The 23,834-nt window shown below is 42.7% G+C and overlaps 1 protein-coding gene across 1 annotated transcript in view; it reads right to left on the reverse strand.

Annotated features, from left to right (window-relative positions):
• Positions 1–4,089: 4,089 nt before the first annotated feature.
• LOC140691410 (centriole, cilia and spindle-associated protein-like) overlaps positions 4,090–23,834 on the reverse strand; it is a 104,770-nt gene continuing 85,025 nt past the window's right edge. The window contains exons 2-3 of the mRNA XM_072954976.1: positions 5,499–5,755; positions 4,090–4,266 (exon numbers count right to left, since the gene is read on the reverse strand). Of these exons, the coding sequence (XP_072811077.1) occupies positions 4,090–4,266; positions 5,499–5,755 (434 nt within the window). The remainder of the gene's footprint in view (positions 4,267–5,498; positions 5,756–23,834) is intronic.

Consider the following 23,834-nt stretch of genomic DNA (forward strand, 5'->3'; position numbering starts at 1 on the left):
GTATATATGTACCTCCACAGAAGTGCCTAGAAAAAAGGTCTGGAAGTTTACATATCAAACTTAACACTGCTGTCCTCTAAGAAGGGGTACAGAATTTTGGTGAGGGAGTGATATTGAAAGGAACTTCCACTTTTTACTCTATACTTCTCTTTGAGTTATTTTAACCACAAGCTACTACTGTGGTAATTTTCAAAACAGTAAGAAGGAGTGAGGGGAAGACTGGGAGCAATGTGGAGCTAACTCAAAGTGTACACACAGAAGGTGTCTTTCCCTGGGTGTACCTAACGTATCTTGTTAAACGTTCATCTAGTGAAAAATCCACTTAAGAGTCAATGCGATCACCCGTTTTCTTCAACCACTGATGTACTAATCAGAATTATTTCCCACAAAACAGAAGTTTCAGCCTGTAATATTAATGAATTTTATTCACATTTTTTCAACAAGTAACTGCAATATTAAACATAAGTTAAAAGCAATACATAGTTTTAAGAAAATACAACCCCAAATTTCCATTGCCTGAGCTTTGTGGTTACAAGAGCCCAGCCCTCGTTCCTTCAGAATGTGAGAGTGAATGAATAGTCAAAATAAACATACAACACGGGGAGACTGCCCCTAAGTACAGTGCTGCTCATTATAAAAGAAATCCAAGAAGAGACCTCTCCTGTCTTCAGTCAGGTGTCCTGGCTTTCAAAATGGAAATATGTACTAAAGCTACAACTCTCCCCCGATCTCATTCTAGCTGGCTTGAAGGGAGCAAATCTGGGTCAGAAATCTAGACAGAGCCCCTTGCACACAATGTGCTACTAAGCTCAAACTTACACCGGACAGCCCCTATTCATACGATCGTACAAACACCCATGTCAAGTGCAAGCATTTGGAAATGACTGGGCCACACTCTGGGTCACTTTTTAAATATTATGTAACTGATCACAAGACTACTGTAAGGACCTTATGAGTCAAGCATTGGCAGTTTGATACCAAACTGACACAATCAGACCACGTAAATATTAGCACCAGTTTTTTTTTTTTACCTAGTCCAGTGAAATGTAGAACTATCCACCAAACTGTTTTTCACTGAAGCCGATGACAAGAAAAGTTGTCTTTTACTCCTAACACGTGGTTGGCCCCTCTCCCTCCGCCAGTAACATGTCTGAACACTTCAGTGACCTAGTTCGTTCACCCTTCTTCCATGCAATTCAGTTAGCTGAGTTTGATCCCACAGACACACCTTTCAGGTCACTAGTAATTTCTCTTTGATGCAACGATGACAAGGCTATTACATAAGAGCCATGTGTGCTCACTACATTGTGAGCAATTAAGACAACCGATATGCTTTTTTTACCAAATTTTAAGAATGTGTGTGTATGTATATGTATATGCATGTGTGTGTGTATACATATATATATATATATATATATATATATGTATATACACACAAATATATGCTTAGAAATTTTACAGCCGTGAGGGAGTATACACAGAACCAGATGTGACCCGGATTTTTACACCTACTAAGAGCAGTTTTTCAGATTTTAAAAGGAAGAAAAACAACAGATTCCTACTTACTCTCCTTCACCTGGGACTAGCAGAGTGCTACATGTTACTCAGTATGCTACTGCTGCTTTTAATAATGTAACACAGAAAGCATATTTTTGGCGTATTGGTTTACTTAAGAACTTAAAACCAAACTTTTTAAGAGAGTCTTATGTAGCAATTTTTTAATTCTATATTTTAAATATCACTGGATTTTCAGTTTCAAATTTTTCAACATGAAAGGTAACTTTAAACTAGTTTGCTGTCTTGTAAGTTGTCCCAAGAAATGGGAGCATGATCACAACCACATTAGTTCCCAGAATGAGAAGGAAAAAGGAGGACATCAAATTGTTAAAACAAAAAAAATTTGTGGGCTCAAGAGGTAACTTTTACCCCCAAAGGGAAACAAAGAAAAGAAACTCTAACTAATGACTTGGACATAGGAGGGGGACTCAATTAATTCACAGTGATTCATTCATTGCTCATGCACATTAAAGGTACTTTAAAAATCTTGTTCATCTGTCCTCTACTTAAAAAGAGAAAAAACTGGCCAATATTGCCTGCTAGGTTCTCCCAGATCTCTGCCTAGAGTTTGCAGTAGTAAATATGAGTCTCTTGTCCAAAGGAGAGCGAGTCTAGCTCTTTCAAAGTCTAGAGGGAGCTGGCTTCCTAAGGCAGCTCGTCAGCGTGGGGCCTGCGCTACTAGGCAGGGCTCTCTTCTCTCAGATTGTCAGATGCAACGCTGTGAACACTGGAGGCGGGTGGTTAAAACTGAACATGCAGGAGGCGGTTTTAAAGGAACAGTTTCCACAATCAGCTGCACCATCACAACGCCAGGGTAATTTCATCTGTAAGTGCCCGTAACGTTTAAGGACCATAATAACAGCAAAATTCACCAGAATTACTAGCAAGTTTGTTTTGGACAACATATAAAACTTCCTCTTATTAAATATACATCTCAGTGACTAGGAGAGCTCTCTACATATTCACTTCAAAACAATGCAAATATTTTTAAAGTTAAAAAAAATGTTCATGATTCTTCAGTATGACTCTGCAAAGCTTTAATACAGTTGTGTAAGATGATACTGTGTGAAGGTTTAATGAGGAACAAAAACATGTGTTCCAAAAATCGACCATCAAACTTCAAAGACCCAGAGTAAAAATATCAAGGAAGTGCTCAGTCTCACAGCGACCACCAGGGTTTCACTCACACGTCTCCACGTGCTTCATTCACACATCTCCACATGCTAAGCTGGCAAAATACCTTTCTTCTCCTCTGTAAGGAGTTTAGCACTCACCCTTCCTCTGGATCCCTCTCTCTGCTGGATGGAAACAAGTGTTTCACAAAACCACTTTTTACCTCCAAAGCAAATGTATGAATGAGAAGGAGCACTTTATTTACATACTTACATCTGTGCCTGTTCCCACACCACCATCCTCTCACATGAAGTTCTACCTAAGATCGACCGGCTAGGAAGCTAGGAGAAACATATTTCAACCAGAAGTCTGGACAATGTCCATCAATCAAGGCTGTGTCACAAGTGCGCTCTATAGAGGAAAACCCAGAGAAAGCAGGGGTGGTCCACCTCTCTAAGGGGTGTCTTCATGCTCGGCCTCCATCCCCAGTGAGCAAGACAATCTCAATGTATTAAATGAAACTTCAGATTATCAGTTCTAAATGTCATTGCCAAGCTCTTATAGAAGAGGCAAAAGTCCAGAGAGGGTGTGTGTCAAAAGGCCAGCATGCGGCAAGTGACTAATACCCCATTATGTGTTCTAAAAAAAAATCTCACAGTAAAAAGTGACTATCTGGGACTCAAGAGAAACTTCAGTACTACTTCTAAACACACTGCATCGGCACTTGGTCTACTGAAATGCACCTGAAATATTAAACTACTATTCACGGCCTAAATGATCATTTAAAGAGGAAAGATGATCTTCGACCAGCCCGGATAACTCTTAAACATCACAGGCTACATGAAGTGGTGCTGAACTGAAATACAAAGTTTAATTTTCTAGGAGCTACCGAGGTTCTAGTTTGACTGTACGTGGAACCAGTGTTAGTGCTGAAACTCACTTTTAACTTGATAATCTTTCACACAAAAAAAACTACACATAAGGAAAATGAGTCTTATGCTGCAAGCCGGAATGATCTTAACCAGCTATGGAATCTGAGAAGTTACCTAGAACAGGATGAAAATAAACGTACGGAAGAACACTGCATGTGAAGCATCTCTAAGCCATTTAAAGGCATTCGGTGTATCTTAAAAGATTAAGATGCTTTAAAACAAGACCCTTACAAGAATATCAAAGATTTAGGGAATTCCCTTGGTATATAACCAAATGTCTGTGGCTTCAGCTGTCGCCCTGCTGCCAAGGTAGATGACCAGGATTCGTCACAATGGAACAATCTTCTGGAAAATCCCTAAGGAGAACCCTGCATAATCAGCTGGTTTCTTGAACCTGTGCCCAGTTTCCTTTGTTTTGTTTTATTTTTCCTTCTTTTCATTTGCACTGTTGAAAAGAGGCTGTCAGAGTAGCTGCTTGTCTCTTCCTTTAAGCCCTTGCCGAGTAGCGTCTCATATACCCTGTCATCCACGTGTTGTCCGGGGAGGCCGGCTGTCTCCTTCTGTTTTTCTCCACGTCTGCAGAGTGAGTGCTCGGCCTCTGAGCCACCAGTCTCCTTTTCTCCACCTGCCTCCTGTTCCTGGCTCGCAATGCTGATTCATGAATCTGAGTGGAGTCAGAATAAAAGTACAGTCAACTCAAGTGGCTTTTGCACTAATTTTCACAACATTCACAATGGAGCTTCCTGCAGGTCACCTGGAGCAGGGCAGAGGCAAGCCGGCCTCACCATTGTGATGACTTCTGTGCATAAAAGCTTCTCCAGGAAAGCCATTCCCCCTGGCTTCTGTCTTACCCAAATGTCAGCCATAAAGACACTAAGCAACAGAAAATGTCCACTGGACTAACTTTCAGATGTAAATGAAAAAAGATGTAAGCAACTAATCTGCATGTGCCTTGAGAAACTGGCTCTGGAAAACTATTGGAACTGCTTAGCATAAAGCATGGATAAGTATTCCACTGAAGAAATGTAAATGCTTTACAGTAAAATACTAAAACGAGTCTCAAGGGGTTTTCCCACCTAAGACCTTCAATGAACCCTGTACAGCTTAATCCCACGGCGTTGCCAGAGGCCAGCTCCGTTGTCTCAGCCATCACTCCAAACACCACCACCTGCTACAGCTCAGAAGTCTGTTCGGTAAAAATGTGATCAGAAATCAAACAGTTTGCACTTCCTGCTTCTTTTCATTCATTCGTGTCTCTGGGCTGTGGTGACAGTGTTCATGCTAACACAGTCATTGTTGTGCAGCCCCGCACGCAGGACTTGGCACAGGGAGGGGCCGGGGCTGAGCCAGAGAACCAGAGCTTGGAGGGGCAGGGTGAGCAGGGGAAACTGAAACTCTCCTAATTCAGCCTGAAGAGGAAAGGGGAGTCTAGACAGATGCTGGGAACTGCAGGAGATGCCATCTAACCAGCAGTAACACAGCGGCCGGCGGTGAGTACCAACTATCACGGCTGGCGGAGCCAGGGCCTCTCAGGGCTGGGGGCAAACCTAGAACGGCAGCCTCCAGCCTGGGCTGCACCTCCCAGCCCCCCAGGAGCTTGAGAACCCCGACTCCCACTGCTTCCCCCCCTGGCTCGGTGTCTGTACACCCCCCAGGTACCAGCTAACTTCCAGCAAAGCCCCTTGACCTCCCTCCAGGCAGCGAACATTCTGAATCCTGTTTGCAAATCAAATGCCCAGTTCTGGGCTGTGCTTGGCCCACTCACTCTACCACCTGCTAAGACCTAGCCTGTCTCAAAGCATCGCAGTGACCACAGGAGATGACAGCCAGTGACAGGAACGTGGCCAGCCCTCCCCTTCCCCGGGAGAGCAGAAAAGCAGGGTCGCCAGAACCCACCTCGTGCACCGGTGCAGAAGCACAGACGTGAGTTTTCTGGCTTCCCCTATCTATCTGTTTCTCTCCCCACCCATAAAGAGCAAATGGATGCTTGTTTTCTCTTATTTCACTTGATGATCTCTGAGGGTTCTTGGCTGCTTTCCGACTTCTTCTAGCAAGTAAGGCACTTGGTCGCAGCCGAGGCTTGGTACTGCTGCGTAATCTGACAGTCTCTTTGGTCCTGAGCCATTTTTCCTTTAAGTCTTTCGCTGGCAGTGCTTTTTTAAAAAGGAGATAAAACAAGATGAATGCTTTAAAAGTAGATTTGCATGTATTTACTTTAAATATTTGGGATGAAAAAGTCATAATGCTTCATTAAAGTAGCTTTTTCACTTATAGTTCAATTCACAAGTTTCACTTAAAACAGAAGTACAGAAGCAAATCAGTATAATAATTTTCAGTCTATCCCATTTTAAAATCAACAACTTTTAATATTTAATTGAGAAGCTTAATCTCAGAATACGAGTGATAGTTGTCTCGCGGGTGACAGGGGACTACGGGGTGGGAGGACCAGGTCACAGCAGGCTGCAGAGTGAGGAGCAGAGAACCCAGGGCTGGTAACAGTGGGTTAGTGGACCCACAGTCCTCACTACATATTATTAAAAGGGTGGACGTTAAAAACAGTAGTGTCGGGAGAGGGGACAGCTCAGTGGTAGAGCGTGTGCCTAGCACGTACGAGGTCCTGGGTTCAATCCCTAGTGCATCCATTAAAAAGAGAAAAAATTTTAAATAAACCTAATCACCTCCCCTCTCAAAAATTTATAAACAACAACAGCAAAAAAAACCCTGTAGTGTCCAGAGGCACCCAACCCAAGAAACTAAAATCCTCTCTGGGGATCCTAGGCCTCAGATTATTCCTACAGATAATTTTCCAAACACAGTGACTGAGTGTCCTGCAAACGATGACCAGGCCCACAAGGAGACAAGACAGGAGTAGAAGACTTGAGATAAAGGAATCATCACCGACAGACCGTCAGTAATGCAACTGGGTTTACTCTCTGTACTCAAAGAAAATACAGGAGCTCAAAAATACCTGTAGCAGGAGACAAAAGATGGAAAATACAGAAGAAACAGAACTTATCACTATAAAATATTTATAAACCTCTTGAAATATTGCCTGTTACAAGATAAGTGTATATAAGTATGTGTTTTCAAAATCCTATTCAAAAGAATGAAGTTTCAAATCAAGACATATTTAGACAAACAAAAACAGTGTTCACCACCAGTTCCTGTGGAAGATCATATTACCCCTCCATAACCGACAAAAATAAACAGTCTTGATTTAGGACTATGCTACTCCATACAAAAGCCACTAACCACATGTGGCTAATAAATATAAGTTTAAATTAACTTAAGTTAAGCAAAAATAAGTATTCCGTTCCCTCAGTTACACTCATCAGAGTTCAGGCGTTCAGTACCCACATGTAGCTAGTGGCAACCATGCTGGATGGGACAGAGGACCTGTCCGTCATCACAGAAAGTCTGGTTGAACAGACTCATCTCTTAAAGTATTTCAACAACAGAATTCACATATTTGACTCGATGGGTATATACAGAACACTGCGCCCAACGACTGCAGAATGTACGATGCTGTCAAGCGCATATGGAACGTTTACAAGAATTGACATACCCCAGGCCATAAAGCAAATCTTGACACATTTACAAAATTAAAATCATATAGAATGTATTCTCGGACCATCGTGTAAAGCTAGATACAACAACAAAAAATTACTTTTTAAAATCTCCAGTTTTTTTGATTTTTGGTTTTTTTAACTATAGTTGATTTACAATGCTGTATTAGTTTCAGGTGTACAGCACAGTGATTCAGTTATATATTTTTATGTATATATATACCTATTGTTTTTCAGATTCTTTTTGATTATAGCTTATTACAAGATACTGAAGATAGTTCCCTGTGCTGTACAGTAGGACCCAGTTGGTTATCTAATTTATGTATAGTAGTGTGTATATGTTAATCTCAAACTCCTAATTTATCCCTCTCCTTCCTTCCCCCTTTGGAAACCATAAGTTTGTTTTCTATGTTTGTGAGTCTATTTCTAGTTTGTAAATAAGTTCATTTGTATCATATTTTAAGATGCCACATAAATGATATTATATGATATCATATGATATTTGTCTTTCTCTGTCTTACTTAGTATGATCATCTCTAGGTCCATCCATGCTGCTGCAAATGGCATTATTTTATTCTTTTTTGTAGCTAAGTAGTATTCCATTGTATAAATATACCACAACTTCTTTATCCAGTCCTCTATTAATGGACATTTAGGTTGCTTCCATGTCTTGGCTGTTGTAAATAGCGCTGCTCTGAACACTGGGGTGCATGTATCTTTTTAAATTAGAGTTTTCTCCAGATATATGCCCAGGAGTGGGATTGCTGGATCATATGGTAACACAATTTTAATTTTTTTAAGGAGCCTCCCCATACTGTTCTTCATAGTGGCTGCATCAATTTACATTCCCACCAACAGTGAAGGAGGGTTCCTTTTTCTCTACACTCTCCAGTGTTTGGTGTCAGGTGATACCTCATTGTAGTTTTGATTTGCATTTCTCTAATATCAGCAATACTGAGCATCTTTTCATGTGCCTGTTGGCCATCTGTATGTCTTCTTTGGAGAAATGTCTATTTAGGTCTTCTGCCCATTTTTTGATTGGGTTTTCTTTTTCTTTTTGGATATTGAGCTATACCAGCTGTTTGCCTATTTTGGAAATTACTCCCTTGTTGGTTGCTCTGTTTGCAAATATAAAATCTCTAGTTTTGAAATTTAAAAACAATTGTTTATAACTGAAGTATAGTTGATTTACAATACTGTGTTAGTTTCAGGCGTACAGCAAAGTGATTCAGTTATACATACATGTATACATATACACGTGTATACAGATTCTTTTCCATTACAGGTTGTTACAAAATATTGAATATAGTTCCCTAGGCTATACAATAAATCCTTGTTATGTACCTGTTTTATATACAGTAGTTTGTTAATCCCATGCTCCTAATTTATCCTGTCCCCGTAAAAACATTTCTAAATAATTCATGGGTCAAAAACAAATCATACAGTTGCACAAAAAGAGTGAATATACTCAATATCACTGAAGTATACACTTGAAAATGGTTAAAATGATAAGTTGTTTTGTGTGCATTTTACAATTTAAATTTTTTTTTAAAAGTAGTCTTGGCATTCCTTTCTTAATCCTGCTTTTATTTAGACATGTTTTGAAAGTTTCCTCATTAAGCACAATGTAGCTAAAGCAGTAGTCAAAGGGAAATCTATAGCCTTAAAATCAATATACCGGGGGAAAAAAAGGCAGGGAAACAAAAAATCAAAGGTAAGCATCCATCTTAAAAAGTTATAAAAAGAAGCGGAAAAAAACTAGAGTAAGGAAAAAGATCATAAATTAATAAATATATAATTTAAAAAACATAGCATAGCCAAGGGTTTGGGAAAAAAAATAATAGAATTCACAAACTTTTAGCAAGACTAATAAAGAAAGAAAAAAAAGTGAAAAATAAAAATAAGTAAAAATAGAATAAATGAACCAACTGTGTTACATGTGCACTGGCAACACGTGCATATGGTGCCTTCCTCCCAAAACCTCACTAAAGGGCAGGAAAAAGGTATAAACCCACAGGAGAAGGGCAAGGGAGGCAATGATGCCAGACAAATTTGGGAAGATAAAAAGTAGCAGAGATAGAAGTAACTCACTGGATTGAGCAGGATGAATGCCAACTCCCTGCAGGAGAAAGGCCACAGGACATAGCTGAACCCCAGAAGGAACGGGAACTGAGGAATACGATTCCTCAGAAGGCCAGTGGGACAGACCGCCTTTCCCCCAGTGCCCCAGCCCACATGCTCCTCTGACAACATAACATGAATGTGCCTCTGCTGAGGACCAGGGTCCGTGCTTCTTCCCCTTGAACCTGGGCACAGAGTGGGTGAAAGAGGGACCACGTGCCTCCTGGTGAGAAGTCATAAAGGGTAACACAGCACCTGCCCAGCTCTCTCTCGGGAGGAGAGCCATCCTGCATGTTATGAGGAAGGTCAGGCGCATGAGGATGTCACATGTGAGTGTCCTAGGAGACAGCCCGCAGCCCTGAAGCTGTCAGTAGAGGTCGCAGTTAGCGGGCAGCAGACAAAAGGCACATACGCCCCTGTGCCCAGGTCAAATCTCACCCTACAAAAACCATGAGCAGTAAGAAGTAAGAACTGAAGTTTATTTAAAACATTGGTTTTCAGGGTAATTCTGTTATGCAGCAATGGATATTTGTTCAGTAGCCCTTCCTCCAGTCCCTGTGCCAGGTGATGCCACCTCTCTCCTCCAGAAAGCAGATGGGTTGCAGTCTGGAGAGGGAGAACTAGAGTGGGTATGGACTTGGGGCACCCAGCACAGTGGAAGTAAGGGGTGACACCTTCCCGGAAATAGGCTTACATGGTAAAGAATGGGATCTCTCCTCCCTTTCCCCAACTCTACTCCCAGAATTCTAACAGCCAGGCCTGTACCCTCCCAGGCAGAAGGATGGAGGAGCACTGTCTGGAGAAGTCACACGAGAAATGGGCACATATTAATGTTGGAAGCCCCCAGAGCGTGAGTCCCCAGAAGCTCCTCAAGCCTCACTCTTTTTTTTTTTTAATAGACTTTATTCTTTTAGAGTAGTTTCAGGTTCACAGCAGAATCGGGCAGAAAATACGAAGAGTCTGTATGTAGCCCTCCCCACCCACACACATATACTCCCCTACCCTCAACATCCCTCATCAGTGTGGCAAATTTGGTACAATCAATGGGCACATTATTATCAACCATTTTACATTGTTTACATTAGGGTTCACTCTTGATGTTGTACATTCTATGGGTTTCGACAAATGCATAATGACATATAGCCACCACTATAGTATCATACAGAGTAATTTCATCATCCTAAAACTCCCTTGTGCTCCATCTGTTCATCCCTCCCTCCCTCCCTCTCCCCAGTCCCCTGGACACCACGATCTCTTTATTGTTTCTGTAGCTGTGCCTTTTCCAGAATGTCATTTGGTTGGAATCGTACAGTTTGTACCCTTTTCACACTTGCTTCTTTCATTTAGTAGTAAGTTTTAAGTTTCTTCCATGTCTTTTGTGGCTTGATAGATCATTTTTTTAAATTTACAGACATTTACTCTTCATTGTTTCTAAGAATGTTTAGAGCTTTAGCTTTTTAAACTTACGTAGTTATCAAAGGAATAAAGCCAACCACAAAATGAGAATTAATTCAAAAAGATACATACACCCTACTGTTAACAGCAAAATTATTTATAATTGCCAAGATGTGGAAGCATCCTAAGTGCACATCAATAGTTGAATAATGAAGATGCAATATACATATATATATATATATATATATATATATATATATATATAGTGGAATACAACTCACCCATGAAAAAGGATATTTTGCCATTTGCAGTCAGAATTTTATAACTGGCAGAAACACTTCCATTACATAAAAAACAACAAAATACTTAGAAATAAACTTAGCTAAGGAGGTTACCTATACTCTGAAAACTGAAATGACACAAGAAATGGAAAGATTTCTTGTGCTCTTGGATTGGAAGAATCAACATTATCAAAATGGCTGCACTCCCCAAAGCAATCCACAGATCCAATGCAACCCCCATCAAAATACTCACAACATTCCTCAAGAACTAGAACAAACAATTCCAAAATTTCTAAGGAACCACAAAAACCCCAAACAGCCAAAGTAATCAATAGGTTTCTCTTTTTTTCTCTTTCTTCTTTTTGTTCTCTTTTCTTACGATTTGATGACTAGAGAAGGTCCTTTAACATTTGTTGTAAAGCTGGTTTGGTGGTGCTGAAATCTTTTTTTTGGGGGGGGTAGTCTGATTCAACATTTTAGTGAATTATTTAAATAACGGAGTACACAGTGAACTGGCAAAATAAGAATAAACAACTGAATGTTTTCTTGAAATATAGAGAGAAATTTCATAGAAGCTTAAATATAAACAAATACAAAATAATGATTTAATAGAAAAGTATACATATTTTATTTATATAAACTTTGATTCACAGGTTAGAATCCAAGACTTGCCATATTCATTAGGTGAACTGTTACCCAAACCCAGTACTGTTGTGAAGTAAGTTTTCAGCACTCTCCTCTTGATTGCCTTACTAGAGCAGGGCAAGAGGGGATGTGAAATAAAATGAAAAAAAAAATTATTTTCTATGTAATATTATACTGTCAAACAATGCAGTGTCTGAAGTCTTGAATATGGGAAATACATTTATTTAAAAAAGTCAATTGGTTCATTTTATGCGATTTGGCTTTGAAAAAATGAGTGTATGAAGATTGCTTTTTGTGCAGCTAGAAATATGTCAAATCAGCTTATGTAACAATTTAAAAGGGAATTTGTTTACTGATGTAAATAGGAATCATGTGGAGGATTCTTCTTTCTTTGTTGATTAGACAGTGATATTCCCTGTGGCAGGAAATACACTTCCTGACCCCTAAGCTTCCAGCTTTGAACATGCTAGAAAAAGCCTATTATTAAAGTCTAGAAAAAATCTTCATGGCAAGTCATGGTGGGAATGTGTTAGATCATGGGCCCAGCACCGAACCAATCACCTAGCTGAACCAGGGACCGAGAGCACCGTGTTTAGGGCCCAGGTCTCCTTCCCACATCTCTGACTTGTGGAGAGGGATCAGTGCCCCCCACATGGTATGTAATTGTTTCCCCTCTGAGAAATGCATCCTTTCGTTAAAAAGTAAAGCATGATACTGAGAACTTTTCAAATAAACAAAATGAAAAACAAGCAGCTAAAAACTAGAATGAATTTCCAAAATGATCAAGGTAGAAGAGACTTAGATGGTGAGCAGTCATGAAGAAGGCCTCATGCACTTTTAAAGGACCTTCCAGAATTAAACATGGTTTGAAACCAATGACGTAAGAATGTGACCAGGAGGCCTGAGAGAGGCAAGGTTTTCTGAACTGCTTTGTCTGCAACTGTGGATACTCCAGAGCAGAGGAGGTGGAGGGGAATGTCCTCTCTGCCCACATTGTCACATGACTTCCCAGAGGTCAGCTTATTTATCACTTTCTCAAAAATTTGGGGTTATTGACAACTCAAATCTATTATCTTCATAGTATTTATTTCAATTATCTCAAAAGTAAATAAATGCTTATTTTCTTACCATCTCTCCTCACTATAAAGATGCAAACATAATATGGTAAGGGAATTTCTCTTCTTGCTTTTACTTTCTTTCCAGAGCTGAGCAACATGGTTGAAAAATAATAGGTAAAAAAAAAAAAAAAAACTGCATACATTTGGGTCACAATGCTGATCCGAACTGCTGAGTACCTCACAGCTTCACACGTGGTCTGCAGTGTGAGCAGCTCCTCCTGAGAAGTTCTGATTTAATGTGGGGGTCAGCTGGGCCACAGTCTTTAGATGACAGTGTAGATGCATTGTTTAGAGCCCTGTTGTTGAAGTTGCACTTCCGAGTAACCTGAGAGGTGCCTTTCCTGAACAAAGCATCCTGTGTATAGATCAGCTGAGCTAAGAGTCAGATCTCTGAATCAGAATCTTTCATCCTGTTTGAAGAAGAATCTCCAGAAACCCAAGTACAGAAATATTCACAGTGCTTTGCATATAATATAGCCCTGCTTAAGAAATGTTTGTTTACTGAACAATGGTGGTGCTGTTTCCTTTCCCAAGGTGGGGAAGTTTTCAATGATCATCTCTCCAAAATTTTTCTCAGGTGCTTTCTCTGTCCCTTCTCTTTCTGGGAGCCCTGTAATGCAAACGTTAGAGTGCTTCATGTTGTCCCAGAGTTCTCTTAAACTAGCCTCATTCCTTTTCATTCCTTTTTCTTTTTTCTGTTCTGCAGTAGTGATTTCCACGAAACTGTCTTCTAGCTCACTGATCTGTTCTCCTGCCTCATTTAGTCTATTCTTGGTTCCTTCTAGTGTATTGTTTATTTCAGTGATTTTATTCAGCTCTGTTTGGGTATTCTTTATATTTTCCAACTCTTTGCTAAAAACTTCACTCTGTGCATCTATACTCCTCTTGAGTTCTCTAACATCTTGGCCATCATTACTTTAAACTCTTTGTCAGATAAGTTACTTATCTCCTCATCACTTATTTTTTCTTCTGGGACTTGATCTTGTGCGTTGGCCTGGGAGATATTCCTTTGCCACTTCATATTGTCTATCTTTCTATGTGTTTGTGGATTCCTTCCACAGGCTTTGGGATTGTTGTTTTCTTGTTTCTAGTATCTGTCCCTGGTGGATGGGGCTGGACTAGAGGCCTAAGAAGGTTTCCTGGCAGGAGGAGCACGTGCCTGCCCACTGCTGGGCGCAGCTTGGTCCTGGACCTCTGGTGGGTAGGGCTGTGTCCAGAGGCCTCTGTGGCTTAGGAAGTCTGCTGATGGGTGGGGCCGTGTTCCCAACCTGCATGTTGTTTGGCCTGAGGCTTCCCTATAGGCTGTTGGGTGAGGCTGGGTCTTGGTGCTAATGATCCAATCAAGATGTCAGTCTCCAGGAAAGCTCATGTAGATGAACACTCCCAGAATGTCTGCGACCAGCTTTTAAGTCCCCTGAGTGAGCCTCAGCTGTCCACCATGTCCCCAGAAGACCTTCCAAATCCAGCAGGCAGGTCCGGCCCAGGTTCCTATGACATCACTGCCTCTGCCCTTGGACCTGGTGCACGTGAATTTCCATGTATGCTCCCCAAGTGAATGGAGTCTGTTTCCCCCAATCCCATGAGGCTCCTAGAGCCAAGCCCCCCTGGCCTTCAAAACCAGATGTCTTGGGGTCTCTTTCTCTTCCCAGTGCCAGGACCTGAGCTGAGGAGCCTGACATGGGGCTTAGAGCTCTCACTCCTGTGGGAGGGCCTCTGTGACATAGCAAATCTTCAGCTTGCGGGTCACCCACCCAGGGGTATGGGGCCCAATTGTATCCTGAGAATGCCTCTCCTACCATCCTGCTGTGGTTCCCTCTTTATGTTACCAGTTACAGATCTTTTTTCTAGGTTCCATGCTTTTTTTGATGGTTGCTTAGCATTCAGTTGTGGTTTTGTCATAGTCATGAGGAGAGGCAAACTCATGGTCCTACCACTCCACTATCTTGACTGGAAATCTTCAAGCTTCACTCTTAAATATAAGCAGACAAGCGAAGAGCAAACACTGAGTACACCCTATAATAAGAAAGAGAACAAAATATAGAGAAAAAGACTAGGCTGGGAATATAACCATGCTCTCAAAGGATGTTTAAGAACCTTTTTGGGGGCACAATTAAAAGAAATCCAGGAAGAATAGGATGTAAATTTTTTTTTAAAGAACACTTGGGACAGAAAGAAAAAAACGTAATCTCTCTGAAATTAAAAAGTAGAATGGTAGAATTTAAAATTTCAATAGAAAATTTAGAAGACAAAATTGAAGAGTTCTCCCAGAAAACAGAACCAAAAATTCCAATATCAAAAAATGTTTAAATAAAAATGTTAGGTTTGATTCAGGAGGTACACCATCCAACTAAAAATGATTATAGAAAGAAAAAAATGAATAAGGCTGAGTAAATCTTTTTAAACAGTACTAGAAAATATCACTGAACTGAAAGAAACATTTCCAGATGAAAAAGGCCCACCAAGTTGTCAGCCCAATGAATGAAGTGACACAAACATAGAATTTTAGAACGCTTAGGATAAAGAGAATGCCTAAAACTTCCCCTCAAAAAAGAAAGGTCATATAAACAAAGTGTCAGAATGGCATGGCACTTCTCAACAGTGAGGCCAAAACCCAGGACTCAGTGACGTAATGCCTTCAAACACTGACAATTCCAAGCTAGGAATTCTCTCTCTTGCCAAAATGGCAATCCGGCCTTTGGATAATGGCACGGTTGAGACATTCAAGGCGACAAAATTTTCCTTCTCCTTCAACATTTCTCAAGATTTATAGAGGATGCCCTCCACCAAAAGAAAGGGACATGCCACACACAGGGAGACCTGAGAGTTGGAAGTTAGGGGTCACACAGAGAAGGTACACAGAAGAAATACTCAGGCAAACAGCGAAGAGATGCCCCCATTTGACAGCTGTGTCATTTTGGACAGCATGAAGTCAAAATTAAAACAGGAAAGTCAAGGGTTCCAAAGAACAAACAAACAAAAAAAAGTCTGTGAGGAAAATAATGAAACGAGTAGAACATTTAATATGTCGAGCATATGCCAAGTTTCACAGGACTACTAGACTATTCCTGGCTGAGTCAGTCATGAGAGCACCAAAAAATAAATACAATAAAAGTCAAGCAATGATGAACTCCAGGAAAAACATAAATAACAAAGAAAATGTAATCAGAATGTACTACATGGATTACCTGTAAAATAACATTTACACAGCATTGATCATCCAAGCACAGAATAGTGCTTAAATGACATAGTTATATGGTTAATAATAGCATGGGACAAAAAGGCCCTGGTGTATGTCTGGGGATGGAGGTGGCCAAGCTAAGATCTTGCACTAAATCATCACTAAATCATCTCCCATGACAGGGACGTCAATACATAATTGTTTAAAATGAAAAAGCCAGCAGATTGGCATGAATGAGAAAAGCACTGGCCGCAGTGCTGGAAGGAAACGTGAAGAGCTGAGAGGAGCCCCCTGGGGAGCAAGCGGCACGGGTGGGGAATGGCTCAGGATCACTTTTTCATTTTAAGTGTATTTTTTTAAAATTATACATATGTGTAACTAGTTAAAAATAACATTTCATTTAAAAAGAAATGTGAATATGAAGAAAGGAATTGGAGACATTGTAGATGCCCTTCTAAGTGTTGTTGGCAGCAAAGAGAAGGAACGTCACAGCTAACTAGCATTTCCACCCCCACATCCAACACACAGGGAACTTCATAAAGCTTTTTAGGACCCATCTCTTAAATGAGAATGAGAAGCCAAGGATCATTAGACATTTGAGAAAAGTCTCCAACATGAAATTCATGATTACAAGCAAAAGAAACAAATGTGGGGCGAGGGAGGGGAAACAGAGACTGTGCCTAAGAAACACACAAGAAAATGAACGAACAATTCTAGTAATATCCTCATCAAGAGAAGAGGAGGTACACACAGATCAAGAGAAGAATACAATTTTTTAAAAGAGAAATGAAAAGAGGGAGAGGGAGGGAGGGAGGAAAGCCCAGAAAACAATTCAACAGCTCTTATATTAAAAAATAAATAGGATCCCACACATGAGAAATAGAAGAGCTGGAGGGCTGAGATTACTGCCCAGAAAAAAAAAGAGAAAGACAGATGGAAAAGGGAGTGGGTTGGGGGTGGAAACTTACAGGATAAATTTGTGGAAGTCCAACATCCAACTAAGGAGTTCAGAAAGAAAGGGAGAGAAAAAAGAGAAAGAAAGGAATAGAAAGAAATGGAAAGGAACAGAAAGAAAAGGAAGGAAAGAAAGAGAAGGAAGGAAAGAAAGGAAAAAAGGAGGAAGAAAGGAGGAAGGAAGGAGGAAGAAAGAAAGAGAAAACAATTCAAGAAAACGTCCCAGAATTACAAAACATGAGCTGGACTGCAAGGATGCATTAAGCACAATGGAGGAAAACAGGCCTCAATCAAAGAGAGTTTTCAGAACACAGAGGACAAAGAGAGGACCCCAAAAGCAAAGGATTAAGAGTCAGAATGCCACAGGACTGTGACAGTGACATCAGAAGTTGCAGCACCAGACAACAAGGCCTCCACTTTTCAGAGACCATTACTTCCAGCCGAGGATTCCATGCCCAGCCACAACTCACTCAACTGTGAGGGCAGAATGTTTGCACACGGAAGTTCTCTGAAAAATAATCTGTCACACACTTTCTCTCAGATAATCTCCACCTGGAGGAGGGGGGTGTAAACCAGGAAAGAGGATGTGAGAGCCACACAACAGAGGGACCTGCCCAAGAAAGCAGCCAGGGGGTCCCCAGGGTAGAGGCCCAGGGCTTCCCAAGATGCAATGGGGCAGCAGCTACCAGGTCAGACAGAAGTAGGTCAGAGGCCCCAGGAGGGATGTCATAAGATGTCGAGAGTGATAGGGAACCCGATGTGTTGATGATATTTTGAAAGAAAGAAAAAGGAATTGTGGCAAACAATATAGGGCAGCTGTAGCAACCTCTTCCACGGGCACAATACTGCAGGGACTAACTGTGAATCTGACAAACTCTATGACTGCACTGAGCAGTGTGGGGATGGGCCAGGTGTCTGGGTTAGGAGATCGATGAAAAGAACGAAAGCTAAAACAGGATGCTAAAAACTGAAAAAATCAAGAAGTGTCAATAAAAGCCAGATTACTCAGAAAAACAGAAACACACACCAAAGGAGGAACCAGCGGAGTCAGGAGCGGTCGCTTAGGGAGAAGGCAATTGGTGTGTGAGTGCGGTGCGGGGAGGGGAGGGGGCTACTGCACCCTTGTACTAAGCCATACAGAATGAAGTGATTCTATGTATACATACAGTGAGAACAAAACCTAACTGTGTATGTTTTACAGAAACTCAAGTGCTCATCGTTGTGATATATAAAACCGTCCACTTAAAGACAAGGACTTCCATTCCTGCCAGACACAGGTGTCAACGGGGGCTGTGGCAGGCAAGAGCAAAGCCAGAGATGCTGGGTTTGGGAGTCCTGAAAGCAGAAACATCCTTTCTTCTCCCTGATGCCTAAACCAGACATAGTAGCAGAGAAGAAATAAATCACCTTAGTCCCTGAGAGGATTCAGCGTCCCTAAGGAAACCAAAATACGCACGAACTCTTGCAAAGACAGGCTACATCCATTCCACAATGCTATCTAAAAACTGCTTCTATTATGCATGGCAACAGCTGACAGCTGTTTCACAAACCATGAAGGAGAAGAGCTGGGGAGAGAAGAGCCCACTCAGCCCCATAAGGAACAACTCAGAGTCGGGCTGGTGGGTCAGTGCCCCTACCCTCTCCCCCTTCTGTGGTTCAAATTTCCACCAAAGGTCAGGAACTGGTGGGAAGTCACAAGTAACGGAAGGACGAGCGGCGGCTGTGCCACAGGTGATGAACTGAGACCAGCTGAAAGCAGCACGAGACCAAGGCAGCCTGGCTCGCAGGCCACACCTCCTCTCCTCGCGTCTCACAGAAAAGCTAGGACGAGTCTGATGCGAGTTTGCGAACCACTTACAATTCGGTAAACACGGAAACATAAAGTCACTGATCATTTATCCTGACCTGCCCTTTCTTCATGTATAAAATTGAGAAAAACTATGGTCCTACCTTTTAGAATTGTTTTGAATGCTCAATGAGAAAATCTATATTCTACGGTCAGTGACTGGACAAGCTCTCAATAATTTTAGTTATTTAGTTATCTTTCTCACTAGAATCTCTTTAAAATTGATTGATGTCAGATGGTGTCTGGTCAACGTTGGAGAGGAACAGGGAGAAGCCAGGGGTTATGCCAGGCATTATCTGAGGCATCCATTCAACCTGGCCCTTGGCATCAGCCACCACCCACCCGCCTCACGCGCTGAGAGCCCCCAACTCTGCGATACTCCAGGCAGGGGAGAAGGTGGGGCCATGGCTGCAGCAGCAGATGCACATTCGAAATGCAAAGTGGCAAGAGCCATTTTCCAACTCTGGCTCCTCCAGCACACAGCAGCGGCCTGAGGAATGGTGCTCTGTGCTGAGTGGGAGACAAGAAGCAAAGAGGATCCAGCATTTACAAGGACTATTATCCCACCAGCTAGGAGTTACGCAACAGCCTGCATAAACAAATGCAAAATATTCTTCAGGGACAGCACGGGGAGGTCAGGGAGCTAATACAGAAAACAATGGCCCCATTCACAATACAGAACGCTTAGCTCAGTGCTTCTTAACCCCTTGCGGCCACCTGGGAGAAGCTAACGAAAGCTGGGCTCCTCTCCTAAACAAATGGGTGCTCAGAAATAAACAGATGGGAGTTCAGTGCCTCAGAGGCCACCAATGCCCCAAGGCACTGAACCCAGGACGTAGCCAGCGGCGCTTTAATGGAGTGTACAGCTGGCTCAAATGACAGAAATAAAGCCATTGAGTAAAACTGCCAAGCCGCCCTCTCAGAGACCCGTTGGCACAGAAAACCTGGACAGACTCAGTTGCGTTGTGCCAAATATACAACGTTGCTCTAGTTGTTACAGCTTCCAAAGTGGCCCCATGCAGAATCTCCCCCTTTATTAAAAGGAGACTTGGTACATTAGTTACAAAAAGATTTGAAGGAAAAGAAGTTTGGGAAAATCAAAACATAGCAGTGGAAAAGCAGGCCTGGGCCGTGATGAGTTACCTGGTTCTGGCTTCCACACTAGATTTCCACCAGTTTACAGCTGGTTTCCCGTCTGTCTCCTGTCTCCGTGTCCTGCCCCTCCCCCATCATAGCTAACTGTTCCGGAAGTAGGTGCTGCCCAAGGTGGAGGAGTCCTTAGGGTCCCTGAGAACTTGAAGTTAGCAGTCCAGAAGTCATTAACATTGATTGTTAATGGCAGTTTTCTGGAGAGACGCTCACAGTGGCCCTCACTTCTCTCCCCAACTTTACCTTCCGTAGCTTAAAGCACCCCAGGAACATTCTAATGCCTCTCCCTTTCTTTAAACTGATTTTCCACGGTTGCAAACTAAAGAAGTTTAATAAATATATTAATAGCATGGCAATGATGCTGTGCAGTTATGTGGAAAGTTCAGAACACAATCTGTTTCCGTTAGCCTTGGCTGCATAATTAACCACCCCAAAACTTGCAGTTTAAAAGAACTAAGATTTATTATTTCTCACAGCTCTGCAGGTTAGCTGGGCAGCTCCACTGCTGCTGTCCCTCCGCTGGTTAAAACTCACTTATTCAGTTGCATTCCGTTGGAGGGAGAGCTGGGCTGGGAGGTTCGAGGTGGCCTCACTCACATGCTTGGCAGTGGGGCTGGCTTAATCTCCTCCCTGTGGTCTGATCCTCCAGGAGGTTAGCTTGGCTTCTTCACCTGGTCCTCTCTTCCAAGAGGTTAATAGCAGAAGCTGGAAGGCCTCTGAAGGTCATGTGCATCTCTTTTGCTGCATTCTAACGCTCAGATAAGTCACAGGCCAGCCCAGATTCAGGGGAGAGAAACATACTCCACCTCTGCATAAGAGGAGCAGCAGGACGCTTACCTTACAAAGGGGCGCGTGCGTACTGGGTAGAGGGATTTGTGGTCATATTTTACAATCGCACAAACACACATATGAAGTATGTAAGGTATGATACCACTTTTTGTTTAACTGAAAGATAGGACTAGAAATGGTCTCTTTTCCTTATTTTGCACAACTAAGTGTATTACATTCATTCTAATTTTTTGAAGTGTTATTAGTCAGGGCTCATCCACTTGGAAGTGACAAAAATCCAAGTCAGCTAGCTTTGAATTGAAATTTATTGGCTCTAGCAGAGCTAGACCCAGTGATCCAATCAGTGTCATCGAGACTCCTTCTTTCTCTCTGTCAGAGCTCTGCTTTCCTCCTGGGGGCTGGCGTCTTCTCTCCCTGCAGTGATTCCCTCCACACAGCTAGACAAAGTGCCAGTTGTACCCCAACCTTATGTTGTCTCAGCTGAGAACTATCAGCAAAAGAGAACTTCTCGATGTTCCGTTTATAGAGAAAGATTCTTCCGTTACATGCTTAGCTGTTGCCAGGGGCTGAAGGTAGTATGATTGGCCAAGTGTAGGTCACCTGCCCATCCCTGCAGATGGGGATAGGCTGAGATTGACAGCCTTAGGAGAACCACACGGAACAAGGAAGTGGCTTCACTGAGGAAGGAGCAGTAGGCAGACAAAGCAACATATGCCCATTGATATATTCATTTTTGTGTTTAAAAGAACAGGATGAGAAAGATCTAATTTGACAGCACTTGTAGGGGGGACCTTCTGGAATGTCATTGACCATAAGTAAGGTACAGCTGTTAAGAAATTGAATGCAATTGTGAGCAGTATCTACAAAACTATATTTCTATATCAGGAGAGGCAAACCTTTCCTGTAAAGAATCCTCTGTTCATACAACACTGAAGGAGTGCCAGTGGGTGTTGATTTATTCTACAGGGGGAATCAGGACTAATGAGCAGAGATTACAAGATGTAACTGTGGCAAATATTGTAAAGTTGCAACTGATTTCTTCTTCTCCTCCCCGTCCCCCTTCTTTTTTTTAATGGAGGTGCCGAGGATTGAACCCAGGACCTCGTGCATGCATGCTAAGCACTCGCTCTACCACTGAGCTCTACCCTCATCCACCCCCCTGCAACTGGTTTCTTAAGCAAGAGAGAAATTTTAGGAATGGCCTAAGAAGCTCACAGGAGAAATCAGGAGGATAGGAAATGAGCAGGCACTCAGGGGACCCCAGAGGCCTGGCAGCAGGGTCCCAGCATGGACAGGAGAGGAAGGAGCTGCCCTTTGACTTTGGTAGAGTGAGCCTTCAGTGAGAGGCAGGGCCTCTGGGAGGGAGATTGGGGAGCCAATAGAAAGGAAGGTCTGGTGCTGGACTCCTGAAAGATCATAGAAAAATAATAGAGATTTAGTTCATAGGCTTACAGATTCCATATAAGAAAGCCTGCTAGCAGCTAGGTCCGGCAGCACTGGAATGGCAGCCTCACAAGAGATGAGCTCTGCAGGCTGTCCTCCTTCAGGGGTGCTGGGCTAAACTTCCTGCACCTCTGCTTCCAGAGCCCTGCCATCATAGGCCTGTGGCACTGTCTGTCCCTCACCTCGAGGCACCATCCTATACTTTGTCAATAACTGTGTCCTTCTGAGCCTAGGGAAGCCGTCTTCCAAGAGCTTCCTCGACTTCACTCTTCCTTCCTTCCTTCAGAGAATATGTTCTTTCCATGTTGTGGGCTCCCCTCCTGCCTCTCCTGATCACCCCCCCGCACCAGTCCTACCTGCATCAGCCACCATCTGCCCATTTGTCTCTGGACTGCGCTCTTCCCCACCCTCTTCCTTTCCCTTTCTCCCTCTCTCCAAACACAAATATACTCAGGAGTCCCTTCTCCACTGTACCCTTTTTATAAGCCCACCTCCCAGGGTAGAAGCTACAGGTGCTAAATATTTCCCCCAGCATCCCTGGCAGCTAGAAGGCAATCATGAGACCTAAACTCTGTTAATCAGATACTGCTGCCCCCAGGCTTAGAATCAGGATCTACTGGTGCACAGAAGCAAAGACCAGGAGGATTTGTCTGGCTGAAATGCCAATTTCAGGACCAAGTTCTTGGAGCGGCAGTGGCCCCATTGCATAAGAAATACCACTTTCCAGAGCCAGTGGTGTCAGGGATGCAGGACACACTGGTCTCCAAAAATGTTCTTCCTCTCAGAGCTCCAAACCTGTTCCAGAGATTCTAGAAGCCCCCTCAAGCAACTTTTGAATCTGTGTCTTTTCTCCTAAAATTAGCAGAGTTGATTTCTCTGACAGCAATCAAGGGCTGTGTTTCAAACCCTGGACTGTCTCGACTCCTTCCCCCTCTGTGATCAGCTTCCTGTTTCCTTGGCAGCTTCCTAGTGCTCCTCCTCTTTTTTAAACTAAGGATTCCCCATTCTTCTCCTCTCTCCACCCACCATCTCTCCACATGGGACAACATAGCAATGGTTACTCCTCTTTCTATGGTGGCATTAATATCTCCATGCTCCATCCCCCTGCAGAGGCCGAGCCACCTGCTAGCTTACTGGCCATTCTCCCCTGTGCATAGCTTGCCAACAGCGCATATTTGGTGTTCCTATTTACCATCTTACTATCCCCAGCAAACCCTTGGTCCCTGCTCCCTGTATCTATTAATAGCATTTTCATCCTCTCAGTTGCAAGGTCACAATGTCAGAGTCATCTTTCAGCCTGTGTTCAAACATGCAATCACTTGGTAGGGAGACCATATCCACCCCCTGCCCTTATCACCTTCATTGGGGATGGAGGCACACTCACAAGCATCAAGCCCCATTCATAGCCCTGCAGAGAGCAAGCACCTGATCCAAATAACAGGTCTGCAGCCAGGGCAGGCTTGGCTGAGTTACTACATCCCAGCACTGCCCCCATGCAAGAGTGCAAGGGAAGCCACTCCCCTGGCCCTGGGGGTGCTGTCAGAGCTGCAGGCTGATCCAGATTGCTGAATCACGGCAAAGAAAAATAACATTAAAAAAAATTATTACAGGGGTGGGGGGTAGTATAACTCAGGCGTAGAGTGTGTGCTTAGCATGCACGAGGTCCTGGATTCAATATCCAGTACCCCCATTGAAAAAAAAAACCCTCAAGTACAGCTCAGTACTGTTACCTGCCCTCTTTCTCTTC

The sequence above is a fragment of the Vicugna pacos genome, chromosome 35, assembly GCF_048564905.1.
Source record: "Vicugna pacos chromosome 35, VicPac4, whole genome shotgun sequence".
NCBI lineage: Eukaryota > Metazoa > Chordata > Mammalia > Artiodactyla > Camelidae > Vicugna > Vicugna pacos.